Source organism: Hemicordylus capensis, chromosome 4, assembly GCF_027244095.1.
Source record: "Hemicordylus capensis ecotype Gifberg chromosome 4, rHemCap1.1.pri, whole genome shotgun sequence".
In the NCBI taxonomy this organism is placed as follows: domain Eukaryota; kingdom Metazoa; phylum Chordata; class Lepidosauria; order Squamata; family Cordylidae; genus Hemicordylus; species Hemicordylus capensis.
The window spans coordinates 106,975,947-107,000,639 of NC_069660.1; the positions used below are offsets into that span (position 1 = coordinate 106,975,947).

The window sequence follows — 24,693 nt, forward strand, 5'->3', positions numbered from 1 at the left end:
TTAAGTACCTGCACTAAAACACTTTCATGCAAGACTACCGGCAGAGTTTTGCTTTCGATGCTCAGAGCAGTGCAGGCAGTTCAGAACTGCCTGTGTTTCACTGTCCAATGTGTCAACCAAAATAATCTGGAAATAAACTAGAATGCAATTTAAAGATGGCTACACTATGTTTCCCAGACTATGGGAAACACCTATATGAGGCAGCAACGATATGGGAAGGTGCTGAAAGGCATCATCTCACACTACACAGGAGGAGGCAATGGTAACCCCCTCCTGTATTCTACCAAGAAAACCACATGGCTCTGTGGTCGCCAGGAGTCGACACCGACTCAACGGCACACTTTACCTTACACCGACCTGGGGTTGCATGGGGAAATGCTGTGAACTTCACACAGACTTTTGGATCATCAAGCGTAGGGCAACAGATATTCTACTAGAATTGCTGTTCAGCTATTTTATTTTATTTTAACTACTATTTCAGTTGTGCTTTGACCATAATCCCTGTGTGGCCACAATGATAAATAGTTTATTTTTTCCTTTTGTTACAGGCAAATGGACACAGTTTTGTACATATGGAACATGAAAAAGCTGTATTACTACTGAAGAGTTTCCAGAATACAGTAGACCTAGTTATTCAACGTGAGCTTACCGTCTAAATATTTTTTTATAAATAGTACAAATATTGTCTAGCCAAATCTAATGTTTAATTAAATAAAAATTTATATATAGGGGGGAAATTGCCAATTGCTGGACCAATGGCAAACATAGTGCCAAATGTATAATACTATATGTTAGTATTTATTATCCTGGGAAAAAACTATATAAATATAACTTCCATGTGATTATATATTAGTTTTCATTGTAAGCCTCTGGCTGTGCATTGGTGCAGCTTTTTGTTATTTTTAATTATTTCTGGATGTCATGTAATTTCAGATACAGAAGCACACACAAGCTCTTTACAACTTCTGCTGTCCATCAAAAACACTGCCTCAAAGTTGTATATGCCTTTAGCAAGAAAAACTATAATTCCCATAAAGTCTTTCTACCACATGTCAGAGATAAATGGTTTATAAGAGAATATTTTCATAGACACCTAAAAGAATATATATATATATAAAAATTAAATTTTCCTATTTTTGATTTTATTTACAATGCAAATACATGTATGCCTTATGGAATTAAATTTAAAGATACACACCCTAGTCCTGTGAGTGTGTAGGGTTGCAGATGCAAAACTAGGCTTTCTTGTGTAGACTATCCTTCTAGTGCAGGTCCCTCCCCCACAAAGGAGTACTGCACAGGCAAAAATATCCCATATCCAGAAAATGGTGGTCATGTGGTGGTACCCATCTCTGGAACAGGACTACATATGCACTAGCAGACACATGCTGAGCTCCATCAGATCTGACTGCAGCAATCTGACTGTGGTAAACGAGGGACACAGTTCTTTCATGCTCTCTCTCAGTGGGTGATCAGAACTGAAAGCACCGTGGGGTAGATCTTCATGCCTATCAGAACACTCACAGCCTTCTCTGAATACAAGAATCCTTAGATCAAGGCCATATTGTTTATAGCTGTTTCCATTCTAATTAGCAATCAAGGTGAGACAGTTTATAAATATCTTTAATTCTGGATCCTATAAACAAACATTCTAGACAAGAATAAATTATCTTGCTTTTGCTGATGGTTTTAACTTGCTACATGTGAACTTGTGAAATGGGCAGTATATCATTTTAAAGATTTCAGTTGTCAGCATGAGGAGAAAACTTCATAGTTATGCTAATGTTACCTTTGTTTAGACTGACAAAACTTTACATTTATACTTTTAGCCAGATCTAACTATCTCTGCTGTGTGTAGATACAAACAGACAAACAAACTAACAAACAAACAAACAAAAAGAAGGTGGCTAAACAATCAGGCAAAAAGCACTAATATTTTAATCCCAAGTTTCCAAAAGCAATCATTCTAAATTTATAACACCAGAAGACCTCAATCTGGAACAATTCATTCTTCATTAAAGGCACTGAATAGCCTAATCTGAGTAGAAGGGTAATTACATAACACTAAGTAAAGTAGAGGATTTATTTTTCCTGGGACTCTTAAGTCCCATATACACAACTAACATTTTATCCTACTAGTGATACCATTGGTAGTACAACATGGACTCTTTTCAAATTCTTTATAATATAACTAAAGTTGCACCAAGTTTTCAACGCAACAAGTGTGCTTTTGAGGGGTACAAATACATCTACCTTTTCAGTCTCACTTTCATACCTGTTCACATCCATAGCCCCTTCCCGTTTGCCACGTCTTCAGTGCCAGTTTTTAAACATTAACAGGGCTCTTGTTCCTCTTGCACTACATGATTCCTGCATAACAGGAAGTATGTAGTGAATGTGTGACATCGCAGGTGCAATATGGTGACTTCAAAGAGGGCAGTTGGAGCCCTCACGCCAAAGCCTTCCTCCAGCTCTAGTAGATGCAAGATGCACGGTAAGGCATGAATCCTCTTGAGAGCAATATTGTGCAAATAAACTTCACCCACACTTGAATTCGCATTATATAACAACAAATATTTATATACTGCTATTATTATTATTATTATTATTATTATTATTAGTAGTAGTAGTAGTAGTAGTAGTAGTAGTAATTATAAATTTGGTTTCTATACCGCCCTTCCAAAAATGGCTCAGGGCAGTTTACATAGAGAAATAATAAATAAATAAGATGGAACCATGTCCCCAAAGGGCTCACAGTCTAAATAAAAAGAAACCTAAGATAGACACCAGCAACAGTCCACTAGAGGTACTGTGCTGGGGGTGGATAGGGCCAGTTTATAATATGAAGCCCAATGTTCATTGACTCAACAGTTCTGTTGTAATGATTTCATTAGCACAGTGCAGTGCAGCAGAACACGAAACACTAGCATGACTGCTAGTCAACAAGCATGCATTTACTTACACACACGCACACTAACAAACAAACAAACAAACATACCCCCTCCCTGGTGAACACTTTTGTGCCATTTCAACTCCAGCTCTGGAAAAATTGTAGAACTTGAGAACAATGGAAGAGGCAGGAAATTTTCTCAAAATTCAGCCACCGCTCCTCAGTTCAGCACAGCTCATTTCTAAAATATATTAAATCAGTAGGGATGTACATGGAACCAGTTCCGTGCACTCCTGGGAGGGTGAGGGGATTCTTTAAGGGGTAGGGGAGGTGCTGCCTACCTGCCAGCCCCTGCCCGGCTGGCACTCTCATAAAAAAGCGGGTGTGTGGGATGCATGCGTGTTGCTGACGTGCAATGCTGATGGGGCGCAGGGAGGGACACTGCAGTCAAACACACCTGCTTTTTACAAGAGTGCCAATGGGGGGGGGGCCTGGCATGTAGGCAGCACCTCCCCCACCCTTTAAAGACCCTCCCCCACCCTCTGAACTGGCTTGAACACCACACAGAACCAGTCTGGCGCTCCTAGAATAGAGTGCGGAACATATCCCTAAAAGTCAGTTCCCAAGATTCCATCACACTCTAGTGTGATCAAGAAGCAGAAACAAAGACAGGCCAAGCAGGTAAGATCGTCTTGGTTTATGGTATCCCCCATCAAGTTCTAAAAGGCACGAAGAATGGGAATAGAAGTATAGAATAATAGCCATGGAAATGTCAACTTTCCATTCTTCCTTTTCCTACTGAACAATTTAGTAGGTATAGCACTTTGAGCACTTTAAAGAGCTTCACAGACATATCAGTAAAGTCTCGCCACTCTAAGTTTTGAAGGCACAATTAGATTAGATTACTCCTGACCACCTGTAGAGAGGTGAAGAGAATACATCCAGGGCCTTCCTCACCTACCCCACAGCAAAGGGTTAGTGGAGGTCTGTACTGCTGCACCAGCACAGTGCTAGTCTGGATGTCGGCCAATAGTTTTAGGCAAACATCAGTAAACTATTAATTTATTTAAAATATTAATATATCATATTCAACTTCAAAATATGAACTTCAAAGTGGTTCATATAAAAACAAACAATATTTAACTGCTATCCACAATTAGGCCACCAAAAGCAAATGTAGATGACCTTTCAGGGCTGCATGCAGATTTAAGATCAATTGTTGTTTAATCAGAGAGTCCTGAAATAAGCAAATGCTGGGCATAAGTTCACGTACTTAAGAGTATTTTTCAAGAATAAGTCAGTATGTCAGCAATGCAATCCCCATATTAACTCCAAACTCTCAACAAAAAGACCTTTTTATTGTGTAAAGAAAAACTAAAAGTTGGTAACCATAAAAACATAAGACATTTTGGTATGACACACCATCTTCAGTTAAATTCCTTAGACATGATAACACAGAGTTCTCTGAGAGATAATGAGTGTTGGTGGTGACGCCATGAAGTTTATTAGCCTCTGAGAAGAATCAGGTGTTTTGTTTCCCCCTTCTCCGCCCCACCCCCACCAGCTCATTATCTTTCTGCCAGTCAGGGAACTGTGTTATCGTGTCTAAGGAATTTAACAGCTGGGGAACCGGGGTCTTCATCTGTCCTCATTTGTTTTTACTTAACTGAGGCTGGTGTATCACACCGAAACGTCTTAAGGTTTTATATTTATCAACTTTTAATTTTTCTTTGCACAATAAAAAGGTGTTTTTGTTGGGAGTATTTTCCAAGTTTGCCTGTGTAAGCTGCTTGAAAGGGAGACAGCTTCCAATTTTTTTATAGCTTGCTCTGAGCTTTTCACGGGAAGAGCAGGGTAGAAGAGTAATAACATTCCGAGGCTATGCACATGAGCAGCCAAACCACAGCTTGGGCAGCCCTGCCTGAGTTTGGCTGCTTGTGTACAGCACCAGAATTGTGGGCAATCATAGCGCTGCTGCCCCCACAAGCTTGGGAATTTACCCCAGGCTTTAACATGGGTTAAAGGGCACGAGCACACACTTTACCCCAGGTTCAAGGTCTTGAGTATGCTCGGGCTGCATGCAGCCTGGATCACCCAACTCCTGGGGAGTCCCCCAATGCACAGTGCTCCTTCCTGGAGGTCAGGAAAACGAGCACTGGAGATCTGCACTGCATAGAGCAGTGTGGATTGTGTGGGTGTGCACCAGCGCACCATAGAGGCTGGTGTTTTGTTTTTTGTTTTTTGGAGGGGGGGTAGGTCCATCTCTACCTTCCCCCCCATCCCTATTATGGTCGTGAGAACAACCTTGTTGTCTGATTGTTGTTGCATGTTGTGGGGCTACACTGACCTCTGAATCCTAGATTGTTCCCGCAGCCAGTCTATCCTACATGGAATACTGCAGCGCATGCCAATCCTAATTTCTCAGAGGATTGTGTTTTGTTTTTAAAATACATATAATATGTGAAAGCCAAAATTACCACTGAAAATTATTCTTTTCAGTTCCCACCTTCTTGTCACAATTTGACTCTTCTGCATTTGTTCCCATAGTGACAGTTCTGTAAGAAGTAATACTGTTTAGTTGTCTGCAAAACGCTAACCTACCAAATCTCAACTTGAAACTAAACTAAGAGTGCAGGGAGAAGCCTTGCTTTTGTTCCCACTTAGTACTAGGGGTGTGCAGCTGAACTGAGCTCACAGGATGGCTCAAGGGATATCCTTCTACAAGTATAAGGAGATTCCCTAGACTACGGGGGTGGAGAGGCAAAAAGAGAATTTTTACCTTCAGTTTCCTGACGGCAGAGGTGGCATGGAAGCAGCGGCGGGGGCTCTTCCAATTTCCCCACCGGCCTCCCAAATGGCAGGCCAGGCCATCTGCGGCCTGGTTAGGGCCTCTGCACACACATAGAGCCCACTCTAATGGCCTCTGCAGAGGCCCGAACTGGGCCGTAGGCAACCCGATTCAGGCCTCATTTGAGAGGTTGGTGGGGCACATGGAGGAACCCCCGCTGCCATCGCCGATGTTGCCGTGGCTGCCTCCGCTTTGGGAAACTAAACTTTGCAAACATACCCCACGAGCTGGCCCATGAGCCAGTTCCTCAAACTGGGAAGAAGGTTTATGGCCTGAACGCGGACCAACCCCCGCCCCCTTTGGGGGGCTGGTCCAGTTTGAACATGGACTGCCTGAACCGGATGGCTTGTTGAGCCCGGCACAATCCAAGCCAGCTTGCACATCACTACTTAGTACAACAGCTGTTCAGGGATACAAGGTAAGATTAGTACCCATGGCATCTCACTATACCAATTGAGCCAACATTTCGGTCACAGTAGCTTGTTTTGGATCTATGCACACAGAACATGCTCCTATGGCAGAAAGTCCACAAATCCAGCATCTACAGAATCATCATTTTCAGAGTGCCTGTCATTCTTCCCCCTCCAACAATGTGTATGGCTCCCAACACCATATATAAGAAGCTGTCTAGCTATTATGACAAGTCAGAACCCTATGTTTAATAATTACTTGCCTACAGTATGATTAGAAGAGTCCAAAGCCTTTGCTGCTCTAGCAAATGTTACTCATCTCATAAAGCATATACCTAGCCAAATGATAACATTTGATGTTACAGCTTTGCTATATTTTGTTTGTTGTGTTATATCCTGCCTTTCTTCCATCATGGAACTCAAGGTGGTGTATGTAGAGTTCCCATGCACATATTTGCAGAGCTTCAGGAAGTTTGCTGCATCATGTACCTTCAGACCATGCTATGGGACCAACAGGAATCTAATTTAGATCTAGTTCTAAGTAACCACTACTGCATTTTAAAATTATGTACCTATGAACTCTGGAACAAAAGCAGCTTCCCTGCCATTGAAGCTAAGCATTTATTTTCAGCAGGCTGTGCCACCATTGTCCTCACTAAAAACAGTGGCTGATGACCCAACTAATGAAGTGTGCACACTTTAAGAGATGATGGGCTGTAATGGAGTCCTTGCATAACTCCCCCAGTCTCCCTGCATGTGTGCCAGTGTGTGAGAGAGAGTCTGGAGTGTTCTCCACACTCCAAAAGGGCACTGCAAGATTGGAAATACAGCACTGACCACTGTAGGAGTTGCACAAGAGCGCCCATCCGCACCGCACTTTCATCAGTCAGGATGTCAACCAGTAGTTTCAACACTATACAGAGCCAGCATGTGATCTTACCAAGTTCTGCATTTAACCTCAATAAATGCCTCCCTAAGAAAAAACCAGGCAAACAGCAAGAAACCTAAAGCAAAATGCTACTATGTTTGCTGCTTGGTAAGGTTAAAAAAGCACCACTATTATCAATGGCAACAGCTTTTACCAATACCGTGGCGGGGGGGGGGGGGGAGGATTCAGCTGCCATGTATTTCAGGTAAAATCAAGATGGAATTCAGAGTGACTTATTCATAAAACATGTCCCCTTTCTTTACAAATTGCTATCAAGTACTTTGAAGCTAATTTTTCTCTTCTTCAAGTCATGTTTTTCATTAATTATTATTGCATTGTATTCCAAGTATAAGACAATGTAAAAGCAACTTTAAGGACAGTAGTTTGATTGGCTACAAGTGCAGTGAAGATGGATTTAAAGCAAAAAACCAAGTGTTTTGCTACACTTGATCGTGATAGCTGTGTAGTCCAGCAGTGACACCCAGAGGCAAAGCATATTTTCCTCAGCACACGGAATTTTAAAACCCAAATTTAACTCTTATCTGCAACATACAGAATGTTAACCGACGTATCATACTTTTAAATTAGTCCTCCTTTACTAGTCTTTGTGAATCTCAGATGTGCATTAATATTCAGAAATAATGTATTTCATGCCCCCTTGTAAAAGCTTTTACTCTAAACATCAACAAGCCACACCAGTTCAGCACAAGAGGCTGAATTTTTATAAACTTGAGGCCTTTCCTGCCTCTTTGCTAGCTTAAGTGGCTTAACACTGGGCAAGACAAAGACTTCTTAGTTAATTTTTCTACTTGTGAGTACTGTAATCAAGTCAAATCAACTTACTTTATTACAAATTTTACCATTTTATAAAACACATGTTTAATTATAGAGATAGCTGTATTGTAATTAATATTTTGAGACAATTGTGGTTTTGAGCTTAAATTATATACAAAACAGTCATTTTTGTATGTGTTACAAAGATTGCTATATGACAAACTGTACTTTTCATTTTAATTACAGAATCATTGTAAATAAGGCTGAATGAAGAATCATTTACTACTTTATGAACATAGATTGTGAATGTATTTAAATGTTTTTGCAGTATACAGATTTAATGAACTTGAAAGCTGCTTCATTTTATGTGCAAAAAGGTACTTTAAAGCTATATTTTAAATTTATTGATTCGGTGAAATCAATTATCTTTAGTTTGCACATGCAGGTGGTATCCTTCCCATTTTATTTTGTGTATTGACACTAACTGGTAAGGTGCATATTGTGTCTAGAATGCATTTCACAGATGCTTTCTGTACATAAAAAGAATACAGGGACTCAAACAATGCTGTGCAGCGTATAGCAGAGCCATTTTCGGCTTTGGTGTACTCAACCTTTTTCAGTATTTAAAAAAAGTGTTTTGAATAATATATTAAAAAGTCTATTGTATAAATAAAGTCACCTTATTGTAAATAGCCTGCCTCTTTTTTTAAAAAACCAAAAGTGGTATTCTTCTCTCCAGACCTTTTTATTGCGTAGATTAAAAGAAAATCAAAAACTACAAAGAACAGACGTTTTGACGTACAGACGTCAGCTTCAGTGTTGAAACACTGAAGCTGACGTCTGTACATCGAAACGTCTATTCTTTATTTGTAGTTTTTGATTTTCTTTTACTCTACGCAATAAAAAGGTCTGGAGAGAAGAATTTGGTGTGGATCCGTTATGCGTATTGTGTCACCAATATATCCACTAAAAGTGATATTTGCAAAAGACAAGTGCTAATTTTTTAAAATTCTAAACATATTTTTTATGAATGAATCATCAGCAAACCTCTTGTGAGGCCTCTTGTTTTCACCTTTACTCCATTTTGCAAGTTGTTGTCTTTAGTTTTGTAGTACTCCCAAGTACCAACTGGGACTTCATTCTCCAAAGTATAAAGAAATTTTGCTGTTAACTGGCCAGCCAGAGAACTGAAACTCCATCAAAGTAGTATTGGCTGTGACAGGGATCTGGAGTTACTGATGGCAGTTTAGCCCCTCTCTCAACTCTACCCGACGTTGATCTTTTTAGTACTATGGAATAAGAACCTCGAGACAGGAGCTTGATGTGCCAACATGTCATCATGCCAGTTATTTCCACAAGCATTGCAAATATTTGGGGAAAACAATGTCCATTATCCAAGAAAGGTAGGCACACTTATTTTTATTGAAGGCAGTGGACCTAAGCATACCTAATGTATGTTGGATTGTGGACAATTTCTGAAAGCATCCTATTTGGCCTGAAGGAACATTATCCAATTGTAGGAAATACATTTTTTCCCTGTTAGTAAAAATTCTTGAGCATTTGCTCTATTGCACACATTTTCTCCCCAGTGTTTCAAGCTTTACCTAGATAACAGAGGAGCTACTTTGACCCTACATGCATGGAAAACAAGCCATTTGCTTCAGTGCAACTGGCACATGAAGCAGGCTTCAAGCAGCACATCCCCTTCTGGAATGGTTTCCATGGGAAGAAAGAGGTAGTACATGAACAGTTGCTCTTGCTTGATCACCACGTCCAACACCCTGTGACACTTGGACCAGCACAAAATGATCTGAGACTCAGTTCAGGACAGCAGAATCAAGCAAGAGTTTATCTGTACCACCCACATATAATCTACAACTGACTTTCTCATATGGAAGAGGAGAAAGAATCAAAATTAAGGACAGAAGCCTTCATTTGGAAATATTTCAGTGTTCTTACACATTTTATCAATGTGTCCTTATCTGAGATATATGCAAAGTTAATAGTTTTTATGCTGATGAATTAGAACCACCTTCTCAAAGAATAGATTGTACTCCGGTAAACATGTGCGCTTCCTCTTTACAAAGTATGTGGAAAGAAAATTTCTTGGCAAACAAAAATGGCAATTTAGATGTACATGTGGTATTTAAAGTAAGATAGCAAAAAACTATAATAAGCCCCATCATTTCCCCCACGTATTTGTGATATATTGGGACGCAGTTATCTTTCTGTGTCATTGTCAATGGCTAAAGCATAAGAGTGGAAAAGAAACATTTTTTTCTGGCATAATAAGACAACTGTACAAAGCATGGTTAACCCCTTACTGAACCTGCAAAACCAAATTATGTGCTATAATGCATCTGAATCTGATTTTCAGTGGCCACAGGTACCAGATGCAGATTACTGCATCTTCATACGTCTTTAAAATACAATCCCTTGGTCCAAAGGTTTCATTCTGTGTAGAACAAATCCTGCATTTGCATTTTAAAAATATTTTTCAAACATAACCTTTTTTGTGTCCTTAAAATTAGATTAAAGAGAAACAAATTTTGAACAAGGGGAAAAAGTATTTAAACACAAAACCAAAGTATTACATATGTCTGTTTTCAGACAATACACAATATCTGTTATATAGGGATTTTCTTGTAAATATGAGCTGTCTCAGGTCATCCACTGTTCCATGTCCACTGATGGGTGGAAAAATGCAGTGGGGACTAAGCCATAGACATACTTGGTCATCAGCAAATCTTTGACTGCAGTTCTTGTCCTCCTTCAATGATCACAGGAATCTGTGCTGGACAGATCTACACACAGCTTATCCGCATGCATTTATCTCTGATGTTGTTTAACATCTACATGAAACCGCTGGGAGAGATCATCAGGAGATTTGGTGCACGGTGCTATCAGTATGCTGATGACACCCAAATCTATTTCTCCATGTCAGCATCATTGGGAAAGGGCATAACCTCCCTAAGTGCCTGCCTGGAGTTGGTGATGGGCTGGATGAGGGATAACAAACTGAGACTGAATCCAGATAAGACGGAGGTACTCATTGTGCGGAGTTGGAACTTGGGAGATGAGTTTGATCTGCCTGTTCTGGATGGGGTCACACTTCTCCAGAAGGAACAGGTACGCAGTCTGGAGGTGCTTCTGGATCCGAGCCTCTCCCTGGTCTCCCAGATTGAGGCGGTGGCCAGAAGTGCCTTCTATCAGCTTCGGCTGATATGCCAGCTGCGTCTGTTTCTTGAGATGAACAACCTCAAAACAGTGGTACATCTGCTGGTAACCTCCAGACTGGATTACTGCAATGTGCTCTATGTGCGGCTGCCCTTGTATGTAGTCCAGAAACTACAGTTGGTCCAGAATGCAGCAGCCAGGTTGATCTCTGGGTCATCTCTGAGAGAACTGCTGTATTGAAGGAGCTATACTGGCTGCTGATATGTTTCCGGGCAAAATACAAGGTGTTGGTTATAACCTATAAAGCGCTAAACAGCTTGGGCCCTGGGTATTTAAGAGAACGTCTTCTTCATCATGAACCCCACCACCCACTGAGATCATCTGGAGAGGTCCATCTGCATTTGCCACTGGCTCGTCTGGTGGCCCCTCAGGGATGGGCCTTCTCCGTTGCTGCCCCGAGGCTTTGGAATGCGCTCCCTAGTGAAATAAGAGCCTCCCCATCTCTGACAGCTTTTAAAAAGTCTTTAAGGACACATCTGTTCATCCAGGCTTTTAATTAATATTGTTTTAATGGTGTTAATGCTGTTTATAATATTGTAACATTTTAAAAGTTTTTGTTTTTGTTTTGACTAATGTTTTACTTCTGTTTTTATTATGTAAATCGCCCAGAAACGTAGGTTTTGGGTGGTATAAAAATATGTACAATAAAAATAATAAATAAATTTGTGGTTTTTTTAATGCTCCTCCGACCTTTCTCACACAACTCAAGGCAGCTTACAATCACAATTTAAAACACCATGAAAAGAATAAATCACTCAGAACCATTTAAAATGAAAAGCGTACATAAAAAGAGAAACAAAATGCCAGGAAAACCCCCTGAAAAGCCAACTTAAAAAACAACTTACATTTCTTCATACACACATGTACTTGAGGATAGTCTTTAAAAAGTCCATTATTAATCAATCCTTAAAGTAACTTCATCATGTGCACTTTGGGCTCATGATAATCCAAACAACAAGTTTCTATTCATAAGGACCACAATCTCCATGCTTTGGAGAGCAAGATCCTGCACACATTTCAGTGCAAACAAAATATACTTAATCAAGTAGGAATTCTGCTTCTCAGATATTCAAGCACAGCAACTGTCCCCTTGGCAAGAATAGCTGCTCGAGGAGTCCGGAAAGGATTGCCTTCCAGCAAAAGTGTCCTAAGGAAAGGACCAGAACCAGTTAGAGCTACTGTTCATTCTAATGCCCTAATGTTTTGTGCAATCCTTATGCATAAAAACAATCAGTTTTCTCACTAAATTACATTCTTTAGGTAGGATTCAAAGAAAAGCCTTGGAATGAGAATGATAAATAAATGGATTCTCTTTATACATTCCTAATAGCTTAAAGTTAATTAAATGTTTTAAAAATACTTCTAGTAATTTGTATTTGCCATTTTTCAACTACAACAGGACTTATGCAGGGTGAAGGGCCACTATTATTTCTATCCAATTTTATGCATTAAAAAACAACAGCAGCACAATGAACAAGTGTTTCTGTTCAACCACCTCATAGAAACATTCCTTTTCATGTGCAGCCAGTTACCAAAATTTATGGTGAGAGATCTTTGAATTTCATGTCTCTCCATCCCTGTGCAGAGGCAGGAATCAGGAACAAGCCACAGAAGAAACCCCTACCCTCTCCAGTGCAAATTCTCTGTACCTGTCTTAACCACGATTACTATCGTCTGGAATTGGGAAACCTGATTAAGGCTGCGGTGGTTATGATCTTTGACTCTGGTTGAGGCTGGCAAGAAGCGTTCATGCTGAGCAGGGAGGGAGCACATGACTCTATGGCCCACTTGTAATGCTTTAATTATCGTCAAGGGACTGGGAGCTTTCTGCCTTCACCAGCTCTCCCTGGCTGCATTAGGCACCATTAAGCAGACATTTCAGCTCATCATTTACTGATGTATATAGAGAAATTTCACTGCACCTCAAATAAATACCTATAACTTAAGAAAGAGTCATATGAATAATTTGGAAAGCAGGCTCTTCCTTTGCTTACCTGAGAACATGTAAAATATGACTCACCTATAGAGACCATTTATTTGAACAAGAACCGTAAACAATCTATAGATCAGAATCCCTCCCTTCCCCTGCAAAAGAGCTGGAAAGATTCAACATTCAAGTATTCAAGCATTACACTATACTCAGGGAACCTATTCTCAAAACCTTACCAGATGGCATCCAAACCTTTGCCATAGCAGCACATAATTGTTAGAAGCACCTACAGTGAACACAAGGTGCTTCTGATGATGGTGCGCTATTGTACCAAAGGCTTGCATGCCACCTATGGTTTACAAGATCAGAAAACAGAAAGATGTTTGATTCAGTTTGTTGTATCTGAAAAGAAAAATATTTTCAAAATTATGATCTAATCAGTTCAGACAGACTAAAGATATTACAGAAACTGATTTCAGCAGTTACAAACATTTGTATTGTTGCATTACTATCTCTTGAAATAAAAAAAGTCTAAAATATTAAATTAGAATATGCTGTACACAAACATGTTCTCCAAAATTCACTAAATTAAAGTCACCTGAGATTGAAACAATTCCCAAGCTCTGGCGGTACTTGCAAGAGATCATTATTTTGAAGATCTAGGGTTCCAAGCTTGTCCATATTCTTTATCTGCAGAGGGTCCAGGGACCCAACTTGATTATTACCAAGAAGGATTGCTTCAAGGGTTGGAATGCGATAGAGGACACTTGGAAATATTTTAAATCTATAAAAAAGTCCATACATACTTCATAAATATAAGTACAACACCAGTACAAAATGGGCAAAACCTACATCTAGCTCTCAGAAAAGCACACATATTGGGGTGTGAGGGAGAAGAACTGAAATAATTCTCCTGATCCACAAGCAGAGGAGGGGAGTCAGCATTCTACAACTCAAAAGGAAAAGAGGATACCAACACAATAGGCAGAAATGCCAAGCAGCAGTGTACCAATTCTACATAAGAAACCACATATAAACACAAACGACCGTATACATTTGATGGGTTTCTAAGATTAATGGTTGCTGGAAACCAAACGCAGTGGACCCTTCAATGAAACAGGGCAATGAGGCTACATCAGGAACATCTAAAGAATGGCATTTTCTTTTTTCTGCATTCTCTCCCTATCCACCAAGCGGCTAGTTGATAGATAACTCACTAGAAGAGACTTGTACATTCAGGAGACCACAGAAATTGAAATATGAAGACCCAGAAAAGGAAAGGAGTAGGGAGAGACTCTTTCCAGCTTCCCACCCCTTTTCTCATTTTTTCAGTTCTAAATTTTCTCTTAAAAAATGGGGAGAGGGTTGCAAAACCTCATAATATATGTTTAGTATGTTGAAAGACATTCTTTGTAAAGGCAATAGCTCATGTACCATGCAGCGTTCTAGGGGCATTCTGCAAACCAGGAGCGCTTCTGTGGCTTCCAAATGCAAGCTGCACAAGAGCACACTTGCTCAAGTGCTGAAATTCCATAAGGGAGTTGGGCAGTTGCACAGGCATTATTTCCAATGGCCAGGCCATGCGATTACACAACTTCCTTGTGAAATCTCAGCATTTGCACAAGTGTGCTCTAGCACAACTTTGATCTGGAAGTCACAGCAGTGCCCATGGTGCACAAAACACCCACAGTATGCAGCACCATATGGGAGTCAACATTTTAAAATGATGTTTTTCTGCCTTTTATTTCCTCAAAGTGCTTTACAATGTTAAACACACCCTACAGTATGAGACAGTTTTAATTCCTAAATAATGTGGTGTTATTTAGCCAGCATGGTGTAGTGGTTAGAGTCCTGGACTAGGACCAGGGAGAACCAAGTTCAAATCCCCATTCAGCCATGATACTTGCTGGGTGACTCTGGGCCAGTCACTTCTCTCTCAGCCTAACCTACTTCACAGGGATGCTGTGAGGAGAAACTTAACTACATACACAGCTCTGGACTCCTTGGAGGAAGAGCGGAATATAAAATTTTTATATATATATATAAAAACTTTCAAATCCTATCACCTGCTTCAGATTCTTCTGTCTTTGGCAGCATGTAAATTACTCTGGTCTATATTTGAAAATATACACACAAAATCAAGAATCAAACTAACATGAAATCGAGAAGCTTGCTTCTTTCATTGCTAACCTTTAGTTCTCTTAAGTTCATTGAGATAAATGTGAAAATACAGATTTGGAAGCTATTCATCTTTCAGAAGAATATTCTTATTAGCAAAAGAAATCTTAGATAGCATAATTCAATTATACTATTTATTGCTTAAATGACACAACACAAGTTTCACGTGGTTAATTTCTCTTAAAGTTACTATGGCACTTACTATTTGTGATGATGAATTGCTGAAATGTTCAGTGTTGTTATAAAGTTTAACTCAATATACAAATTAGCTGAAAGGCTGAAGACAGAAACTTATCTCTCCCCCACCTCCAACTGAAGGCAATATGAAAAATAAATCATTGCTTGTAGCATTCACACTACATCCCCTGCCACTTCTGTCAAACTGGTATTGTAGGATTTTTATTTTATTTTAACTTCTGTTTCTATATAATGCATACCCTAAAGAAAGAGCAAATGTTTGTAAAAAACATTTTGTCTGCTACACTGTTTACAGTTTCTATTTTCAACTCTATTTTATTTTGTTTCTATCTTCCCAACCAGCAAAAACTAAGATATAGTTGGGTACCTTTTGGATGCAGTAGCTTGCTGCTCCATCTTTAATATTAGATATATTTGCAATTATTGTGTGAATAAAACTAAGGCAATTCCAAGTGTATATTTAATAAATATATCAAATACAATTTTATTTGTTCTGTTATTTTGTTCCAGAGACGAAAGCTTGGGCTGTATATAAATGTGATGAATGAGTAAATAAATAAATCTGTAATGGGCAGCACAGACCAATGGCAACTCAAATTAATGGAACTTAGTCATGACTAACTCATTTATTTCAATGATACTTAGTCATGACTAGATAGCCTGGATGCTGCCCAATGCATTTTATGCTCTTAAAGTAGCAAGATAGGTTTAGGTTTGATAAGAAAATATTGCATTTATTTCCATTTCTGCCTCCAAAAATGAAGAGAAAAGAATTCTACGACTTCAAAAATTTCTGGATCTCTGCATCTCTCTGGGTGGGTCTCTCTCTCTCTCTCTGCACTCAAATAGTGTTTGTGCATGAGCAGTGTAACACTGGAGGCAGAACTGCCAAATTGTAACATCTGTGAAATTGGTGAGTGGGGATTTCTAGTTTCAGAGCACAGCCTATCCAGCCACTAAAGAGCCCCATGAGCTTCCTCTTTCAATGCCACATATGTGAGCAGACTGCTCGGGTGAGCTCCCAAATTAACAAGTTGATAAAGCTTTCACGGGGTGGGGAAGAATGTCCCAAAATACCCCAAGCAAAAGCCAACAACTTATTTAGCAACCTTGCTAAGGCCACGTGGAGTACTTACCTGTTAAAAGCAAGATTAATTATTTGCAATCTTGTCAGTGCTTCCATTTCATCAGGCAATGATGTCAGACTGTTATTTCTAAATCATTAAAGACAAAATAACAACAACAAAACCCCAAACATTAATTTTTTTAAATTAAAATTTGATATTTCAACTGAACTACTTTCCAGTACAGTGTTTCACTGTATTTAATCAACAGGATTGAAGACCCCTTTATGAAAAAAAATTCCTACACAAATATCACCTCAGTATAGAAAATTCTCTACCTCATCTACCCATCATGTGCAACTAATAAATATGAATACAAATGGAATCTCCGTGTTCAGAAGCAGCAGGCCTCTGAATCCCAGTAGCTAGAGTCAAACAACAGGGAGGGCAGCTACCCTGTTTGTGAACTTCCCAGAAACATTTGGTTGGCCACTGCTAAAAACAAAATGATATACTCAGTACATATGTCATGTTTCTATTCTGTCACATAGAGATGTGGCAAGAAGTCCCTTTTGGCAATAGATTCCAGTTGTACATTCACATGGTCAAGTACATGTACATATTCATTACATGTGACAGAATGCACTTCAGGACGACATTAACATTTCCTATGCAGGAGTGTGGAAATTGTGCTGTGTATGCAATGAATCGTAGACCAGGATTCTATAACATGTACAGGGATGTCATTCCAACTAATTTCACCATTGGATCACTGGATCACTTTACAAAGTATGCATGAGTTATACAGGCCTAAGCTGATCCTATCCTTCCAACTTTTACCTATTACAGATGGTTCACAAACTTCACCAGCAAAGCTAAATGAAATCAGCAGCAGCAGCATGGAACATGGAACTATACTACACTTAGGGGTTCAATCAACTGCAATCCTACATAAAGACAATGGGCAGGATACAGACTAAATCATGATTAAGCATCACAGATCTGAGACATGACTAATTTAAATCCCATTAATTTCAATTTAACTTAGTCTGGATTCTGTCCAATATGCCTCAGAATATCAGCTATGAATTCAGGAGAACCCCGTTATCCGTGGTTTCATGTATCTGCAGTCAGGTAATTGGCACTCGACTTTGATATGCGTGGGAAAACCCAGCAGGGGGTGGTGGTAATTTTCACGTATTTGCAGGTCAGGGTGGCAGAAATGATCTCTCAGGTCATTTTGTGTAAGAGAGCCATTTTCGGGCTTGTTTTTGTTTTTAAAAAATAAACAATATTTTTGTGGGCTGGGGATGAACGTTGCAGTGTTTTGGGAGCATTGCTGGACAGCTGGGGCAGACTGAGAATGGTAGGGCACTCCCCCCACCAATGTCCCCAATTTTCAGGCTACTTTTTGTCACCATTTGTACCAGACCCTTCACACCGTCTTCGCTAACCCTTCTGCACCAGGCCCTTTGCACTGTTTTTGCCATTTTGCCCCCTGCCTCATGAACCTAACCCCCCAATTCCCATTGCCCTAATACCCCATTATCCACAGTTTCACTATCCAAACGCCCCCACCTGAAAAACAGAACCCCCGTGGATAATGGGATTCTGCTGTATTGCCTTCATTTCTACAATTCATGACAGTATTTACAGCAAATGTAGCACCTATCAAAATGGGGTAATGGAAATCCAGATGTACAAGCACAAAAAGCACATGCAAGTCACACAAACCGAAGCCAACTGCTCATCCCTGCTGTAGCTCTAGACCTGGAACGCAGATAGGGGCCACTGGCATCAACTTGATATTGGCTGGTTGGACACTGCAGTATGCAAGAAGTATTAGCCTAAAGATATATGAATCATCTGCAAAAAGAACTGGGTCCAAACTCTTCTGTGTTGCTATATTCAGCCTACACACCTTGTGACTCACCAAGTGCAGTGCAGCCTGGTGGGCTGCAAGCTACCTATGAACTATTTTTGCAGACCCAGCTAGGCAGCAAAAAACAAGGAGATGGTTTCTTAAGCCTCTGCCTTGCCACTATACATGGCTAGTGGAACACATATGGCAACGGGACACAAACTGCACAGGCCTGGTCTAGTTCGCTCTTCTGATTTTCACTGTTTTACAGTCACACCAGTGTAGCCAAAGTCCACACCTCCAGTGTGCTTCCTAGTCAGTCTGTTGCAGTTTTCTTCTCTCAATCACGCTGTCATGTCTTCATACCTATTAAAGCAAGAGGGTGCTCTATTTGTTCCAATTATCAACTGGTGGAGAAATGCTGTCTCAGTACCCACAACTGGGCCAACAGCACAGCCATTGTGACATCTCATGTGGGTTATCCTTCCCAGGTGCTTCAGAGGCAGGACTATGTAAATAGATAGACTTTTTTAAGAGCCTGGGAAGGATAGCCCAACCAAGTTTCAAATCTCCAAGCACAGTAACGAACAGAGAAGCCTGAATGGAGCCAATCCTGAGAAACTGGGGGGGGCGGGGAGGCATAAAATAAGGTGTTCCTTTCAGCAGACCAGGGTCACCACATGTGTGACCTTGGGATGTCCTCAAATTCAGCAGCAAGAACAAGCCTTCACAATCAGTAACCAATGCTTCTTTCTCTGCTGCTGGATGAGGACATATCCTGTAGGACATGCCACAGCCTAGAAGACCCAAGGGGGGTGTCCCAGACTAGTGAGGAAGATCGGCCTGCTCACTCTTCTGCCAAAGGATGCAAGAGCAGAACGATCTGAGTCCAGTTTGTAATGCTTTGTAAAAGTTGATGGCGAAGACCATGTTGCTGCCTTACAGATTTCAAATATAGGTGCATTTGTGGGGAACACTGCTGAAGTTGCCACCACTTTGGTTGAATGGGCAGTAGTGTGTTGTATACTAAGGAAATACAAGCCTTGAGCCACCTGGCGATAGTGGAAGCGGATACTCTGGGCCAGTCACGCATCTCTCAGCCTAACCTACTTCACAGGGTTGTTGTGAAAGAGAAACTCAAGTATACAGTACTCTGGGCTCCTTGGAGGAAGAGCGGGATATAAATGTAAAAATAAATTAATAATAATGATAATGATAATAATAATAATAATACCACCACCACCTTTTGGCCCATGGAGGTGGGCAAGTAGGAAACAAACAGTGCATCCACGGAACAGAATGAGTCAGTGTTTTAAGTAGGCCTTCAGGCACCTATGTATGTCCAGCTTGTGCCAAGCTTGCTCTGAGGGGTAAACTGGCTTAGGGCAAAAAGAGGGCAATATAATGTCTTGTGACCAGTGAAAGATGGAAGGCACTTTGGGAACGAAAGATGGATCTGGAATGAGATGAACTGAGTCAGGAGAGAATGGTGTATGAATGGGAGCGCCAACCTGGAGGATGAGCTGTAAATTCTATTCTGTACCTGTAGAGAAGTGACTGGAGAACACACTTGTTGGAGATGGAGCTCTCCCATGCATGAAAATGCAACCACCCCCCACTTTGAAGGGGAAGTGAAATAGGATTGTTGTCTGGGCATCCTGTTCTGGCTAGTGAAAGCTGGGTGTTGTCGGGTTCCTGGCTTGGAGGCTGCACACTATCAATGCCAGAAAGGTCTTTGTGCTCTAGCATCCTTGTCCGGGGATCTAAGGAAGGATTTGGAAGGACTGAAAAGGTATATTATAGTGCCTCTTATCCTCCTTATGAGAGGTAGGCAGGGCCTTCTTTTTATCCTTTGTCTCAATAAGAACCTCTTTGAGCAATTCATCCCCCAAATATTTTGAACTGATATAGGGGACCAGAGCAGTCTTCCCTCTAAGATGTGCTGCTGCGCACGTGTGCACACACAAGACCCAACCCCCGGACACAGCAATCACAAATGGCTGCTCACTTCACTCTTGCCCTCCCCCACTTGCTCTTTTGCGGCCACAAATGTTGCTCTACCCGGTCCTCCCAGTGCTGCTTCCTCCACAGCTGCTGCTCCCAAGCCATCCCCCGCCCCCACCGTTGCCTTTCCCGTGTCACTGCATGGGCTCTTGCCGCAACAAGATCAAGGGAATACCTCCTCCCTCCCTCCCTCCTCCGCCGCAAAGCCCACGTGTAGCAGGGGCTAACATCAGCTTTCTTTCTCTTGAAAAAAACAGTTGTGGTGATGGGTGCATTTTGAGCAGAGGACCAGAGGGGAGGGAGGAGCTATTCCCCCAATCTTGCCACAGCAATGGGGAAAGGTGTTGGGGGGGGGGCTTGGGATGGGAGCAGCAGCCAGTGGCAGCAAAAAGGGCAAACTTGGGAGCAGCAGCGGAGGCACTGGCAGGACCGGGAGCAAGATGGGTCCCCAATTTGGGAAGAAAAGAAGTGTAGCTAGAGGGAGGGAGAGAGAGGTGCGCAAGCAGCCTTGATACTGCTGCCCAGAACAAAACTCTTTCCGCTCACTGATGATAAAAATTAGAGGGAACACTGGACCGGAGCAAAACTGAATCTTGATGCAGCATCTACCTGCCAGTGTTTTAATCATAGACTACGCCTTGCCAACACAGAGTATGCTGTGGAGCGGGCAGGAAAGTGAATTGAGTCTAATCTGACATCAGCCATATAGGCTTGTGCCTTCTCAATCTTCAACAGGGTCTGTTTAAGACATGCTGGTTCATTAGCTGGATTTTGTAAGAGTTCATCTACCCACAGGAGGGAAGCTCTAGCTATAATAGATGCTGCAACAGAGGAGCATAAAGTCAAGGAAGAAGACTCGTGCATCCAGAGTGCTGCTTCACTGTTTTTTTAATCAGACGCATCTTTGAATGAGTTATCCCCATCTTTTGGAGGCACTACTCTGGACAGAAGGGCCACCATGGGGGCACTAGTAGGGAGCACTTAAAGCAGTTCCACAGCTTCAGAAGGCATCAAATAAAATTTGCTGGCAACCAGACTGGGTTTTCTGTTTGATGCTGGAGCTAACCACTCCTGCTTTACCATATCAACATAAAACTCTGGAAAAGGAATATTATTGTCCCTGGGTGTTAATTTTGGAAATACTAATGCCCCTTTAGGAATTGGCTGTTCCTCTTGGGAAGGGAATAACTGCAACTCTAGTTTGGAAATAGCCTTGTTCAGAAGACTCATTGGCTTGATCATCTGACCATTCCCCATCCTCCTTAGAATAATGTCCATTATCTCCAGGGGAGAATGCGGAATAGGGTGGGTATCTACAGCATGTTCTGGAATGTGAGGACCTGTGGCTGTTATCTACGGGCTCTGCATTATCTGCAATCTCAGGAACATCGGGGTGGAGATCTGGGGAATCATAGTCTAAGACTTCTGAAGAATGCTGCTGGGAGTTTTCCTTTCCAGCATTCCTAGCTCTAGTTGTCTTTTGAGATTTTAGTATGCTTCTTCTTTTGTTTAGATTGTTTGAAAGCAGGGCTGGAGGAGAACGGTGATAATTCCCCCTACTCCTTTTGTGCTTTACCTCTTTGGAGGACTTGCTCTGCTGCAGAGACTCAGATAGCATGGCTTTAAACCGTCTACCAGGCAAGTAGAACCTAGTTGCTTAAATCCGGAGTGGGGGGCGGTGGATTAAGCCTTGGGGGAACAGGATTTGGCCTGGCTTTGTCAAATCTATCTCTATGGCAGAGGACTGAGTGGCTCAGGTGCCTTCGTGAAATGGTGGTCCGCATCTACTGGAGCAGAGGGAGCATTTGAGTTTGGAGCCTTGCAATTCCTCGCCACTCCAGCCTGTGGAACACACGTAAGTGCCCTGCCCATTTTGCACGGTATGGGCCTCAGGGGTCTGGGCACCGCACTGGCCGTGGTCTTTCTCTTGCTGTGGCGGCAGCTCTATGCCTTGAACCTCAGCCAGCTGCTCTTGGCCCTGATGTCCTGCTGGCTGTGCAGGCTGTTCTTGGGCGTGCTCCCTTGCAGACCGCACAGGAAGTGTGGCACTCTGAAGCTGCAGCAGCAAACAGCCCTCCCATCTGAAGGGGGCAGAAATCAGCCTAGGCGTAGATCGCTGGGCCCCATGTCCACATAGTGAGAGGCCCAAGGATCCCTCTTCGTGGTCGGAGAGTCTGGGAGCACACAGCAGCAATGAAGACTTTATGGTGCTTGGCACGCTGGAGAGCCTTTTGCACAGGAAAACAGATGGATTTTTGCCCTTAAGGACAAGAAGATTCCTGATTTTTGGCCCTGGTTGCTGCATCTTATTGGTGGAGCCGTTATATGAAACAAAAAAAGTAATAGAGAGTAATTGTCATGCACTTGCCTGTGGCCACAGTCTCCAACTGCCTCCCTTCCTATGCTCCTGTTCAAAGTGTATTTGTGGCCTCAGAGGTGCTGGGGAGGAGATTAGTTGTCCTATTCCTCTGCCAGCCATCAGGGAGAGGGGTCAGACTGCTCCTTACCAGGAGTCTTTAGAGCCAACTCACTCCCATCTCTCCTGACCTCATCCCTGGCCATCCAAACCTTAAATAAAGCCCAGAAATCAGGGCAATCCCAATCACCCTCTCCCGACTCCATCCTCTCCAATCAAGCGCCTTCCATCCTCCCTCCTTCAGCTGTTGCCTGTTTCACCAGCTGTTGAGGCCCTGTCTTCTCCTCTTCACCATCAGGAGGCAATCTGCTGGCCCACCCATGGTCCATCAGTTCCCAGGTCTCCTGGCTCTCCCTGGCAACCAGGAAAGGTCCCAGCCAGCTTTGACTGTACCCAGAAATGGTACAGCCTTCATCTTCTCAGCCCCACGGCCAGGTGAGTAACCAGGCCCTCCTGCAGCTGGCAGGAAGGCCTGACAGTAATGAAGAGCAAGAAATAAGGATCTCTCTCTTTCTTTAGGTTGCAAGAATAATGAGGATATGAAAGTCAAAAGAGTAAGTACTAAAGACAAAGTCAAAGTCAAAGTCAAAGCAGTAAATAAGATGAAGATATAGGCCTTAGAATAGGAACAAGAGAAAGCTGTCTCTGGAGCTAGATCACAGGACTAAAGAAGATGGGTTGGGCTAACCTTCCCAGGTTCTTAAAAGCTTCTATCTAATTTACATAGTCCTGCCTCTGGAGCATGTGGGAAGCATAACCCACATTAGATATCATCATCCAGCAGCAGAGAAAATCACATTCAGAAGAGTTTCAGAGGGTTTGTTTCAATCATCAATGACTCTCCATTGACTAAATTCCAATTATTACATATGCTTTTTAAAGGATTCTACATTTCAAAGATGTCTTTAGAAACAGCCCAAGAAATCACCTACCTGACATCCAAATGTGCTAGCTTGTGAAGCATACAGAGCTCCAGGGAAATAGAAGAGAGCTTATTGAAACCAAAATTGATATCGCAGGCAGATTCTTTTAGCTCCACAATTCTGTTGACAGTTGTAAAACAATACATAATTTAGATTTTAAGGCTAGGATTTTTTAAAAAAAACATTTTTAAAATTTATTATATTTATGCAGCACCTAATTAACATTCTTTAGGCAGTTTAAAAACAAACTAGTTTTTTTTAATAAGCCAGAATTAAACCTAGCAATTAAAACATGATTAAAACTAAACCAACTAAGACTAATTAAAACCAACCATCAAATGCCCAATTATATATGTGTGTATTTTTCTTACTGAATTCTGGTAAAGAAGGCTAACTTCATATCTAGGCTGGCAGTGCATTCCAAAGCTCAGGGTGACTATGGAGAAGGCCTAGCCCTGAGTTGCCACTAGACAAACCAGAAGCAACTACAGGCAGACTTCTCCATATAGCCTTAACAAGCAGTGGAAATTATATAGAAACTATTTTATTTATTTATGTATTTATTTTTGCATTTATATACCGCCTTTCGTTAAAAAGATAACCCCAAGGCGGTTTACAAAAGTTAAAAACATACAATAAAAAGACAATAAAAACATCATGTTAAAAATATAAAAACATATAAAAACAGGCATAAAAACAATACAACAAATACAAAACAATACAACTAGCTGGGCCGGGCACAGACCTTCTTCGCCTCTAGCTCGCTGCTGCTTTCTTGCCTGCCCCCCCACCCCATCTTCTTCCCCTGCCCACCCACCATCCGTCTTCTTCCCGCCCGTCTGCCATTGTCGCTTTTTTTGGCCAGCTGGCTCCCGCCACCATTTTCTCCCCCATCCCTATGTGGGCAGCTGCTCGCGAATTCTCGCAAGAGTTGCCACACATGGGATTAGCAACAGGTATGCCTAAGGGGATGGGGATATAGATAGGCACTCTCTTTAGTAACCTGGGTTCAAGGTTTAGGGCTTTATAGGT

General features: G+C 41.6%; 2 protein-coding genes across 26 annotated transcripts in view; one reads left to right on the forward strand and one right to left on the reverse strand.

Annotated features, from left to right (window-relative positions):
* LRRC7 (leucine rich repeat containing 7) overlaps nucleotides 1-8,540 on the forward strand; it is a 378,525-nt gene extending 369,985 nt beyond the window's left edge. For 22 of the 23 annotated variants that reach the window (XM_053248546.1, XM_053248555.1, XM_053248556.1 and 19 more), the window contains one exon: nucleotides 549-8,540. In XM_053248546.1, coding sequence (XP_053104521.1) covers nucleotides 549-656 — 108 coding nt within the window. In that variant the 3' untranslated portion in view covers nucleotides 657-8,540. The remainder of the gene's footprint in view (nucleotides 1-548) is intronic. The other variant, XM_053248545.1, reaches the window with a different exon arrangement.
* A 3,205-nt stretch (nucleotides 8,541-11,745) lies between these two features.
* Nucleotides 11,746-24,693, reverse strand: part of LRRC40 (leucine rich repeat containing 40) — a 54,626-nt gene continuing 41,678 nt past the window's right edge. For 2 of the 3 annotated variants that reach the window (XM_053248576.1, XM_053248577.1), the window contains exons 12-15: nucleotides 23,671-23,781; nucleotides 16,530-16,607; nucleotides 13,616-13,801; nucleotides 11,746-12,234 (exon numbers count right to left, since the gene is read on the reverse strand). In XM_053248576.1, the coding sequence (XP_053104551.1) occupies nucleotides 12,129-12,234; nucleotides 13,616-13,801; nucleotides 16,530-16,607; nucleotides 23,671-23,781 (481 nt within the window). In that variant the 3' untranslated portion in view covers nucleotides 11,746-12,128. Of the gene's footprint in view, nucleotides 12,235-13,615; nucleotides 13,802-16,529; nucleotides 16,608-18,616; nucleotides 18,685-23,670; nucleotides 23,782-24,693 lie in introns of those variants that run through there. The other variant, XR_008306747.1, reaches the window with a different exon arrangement.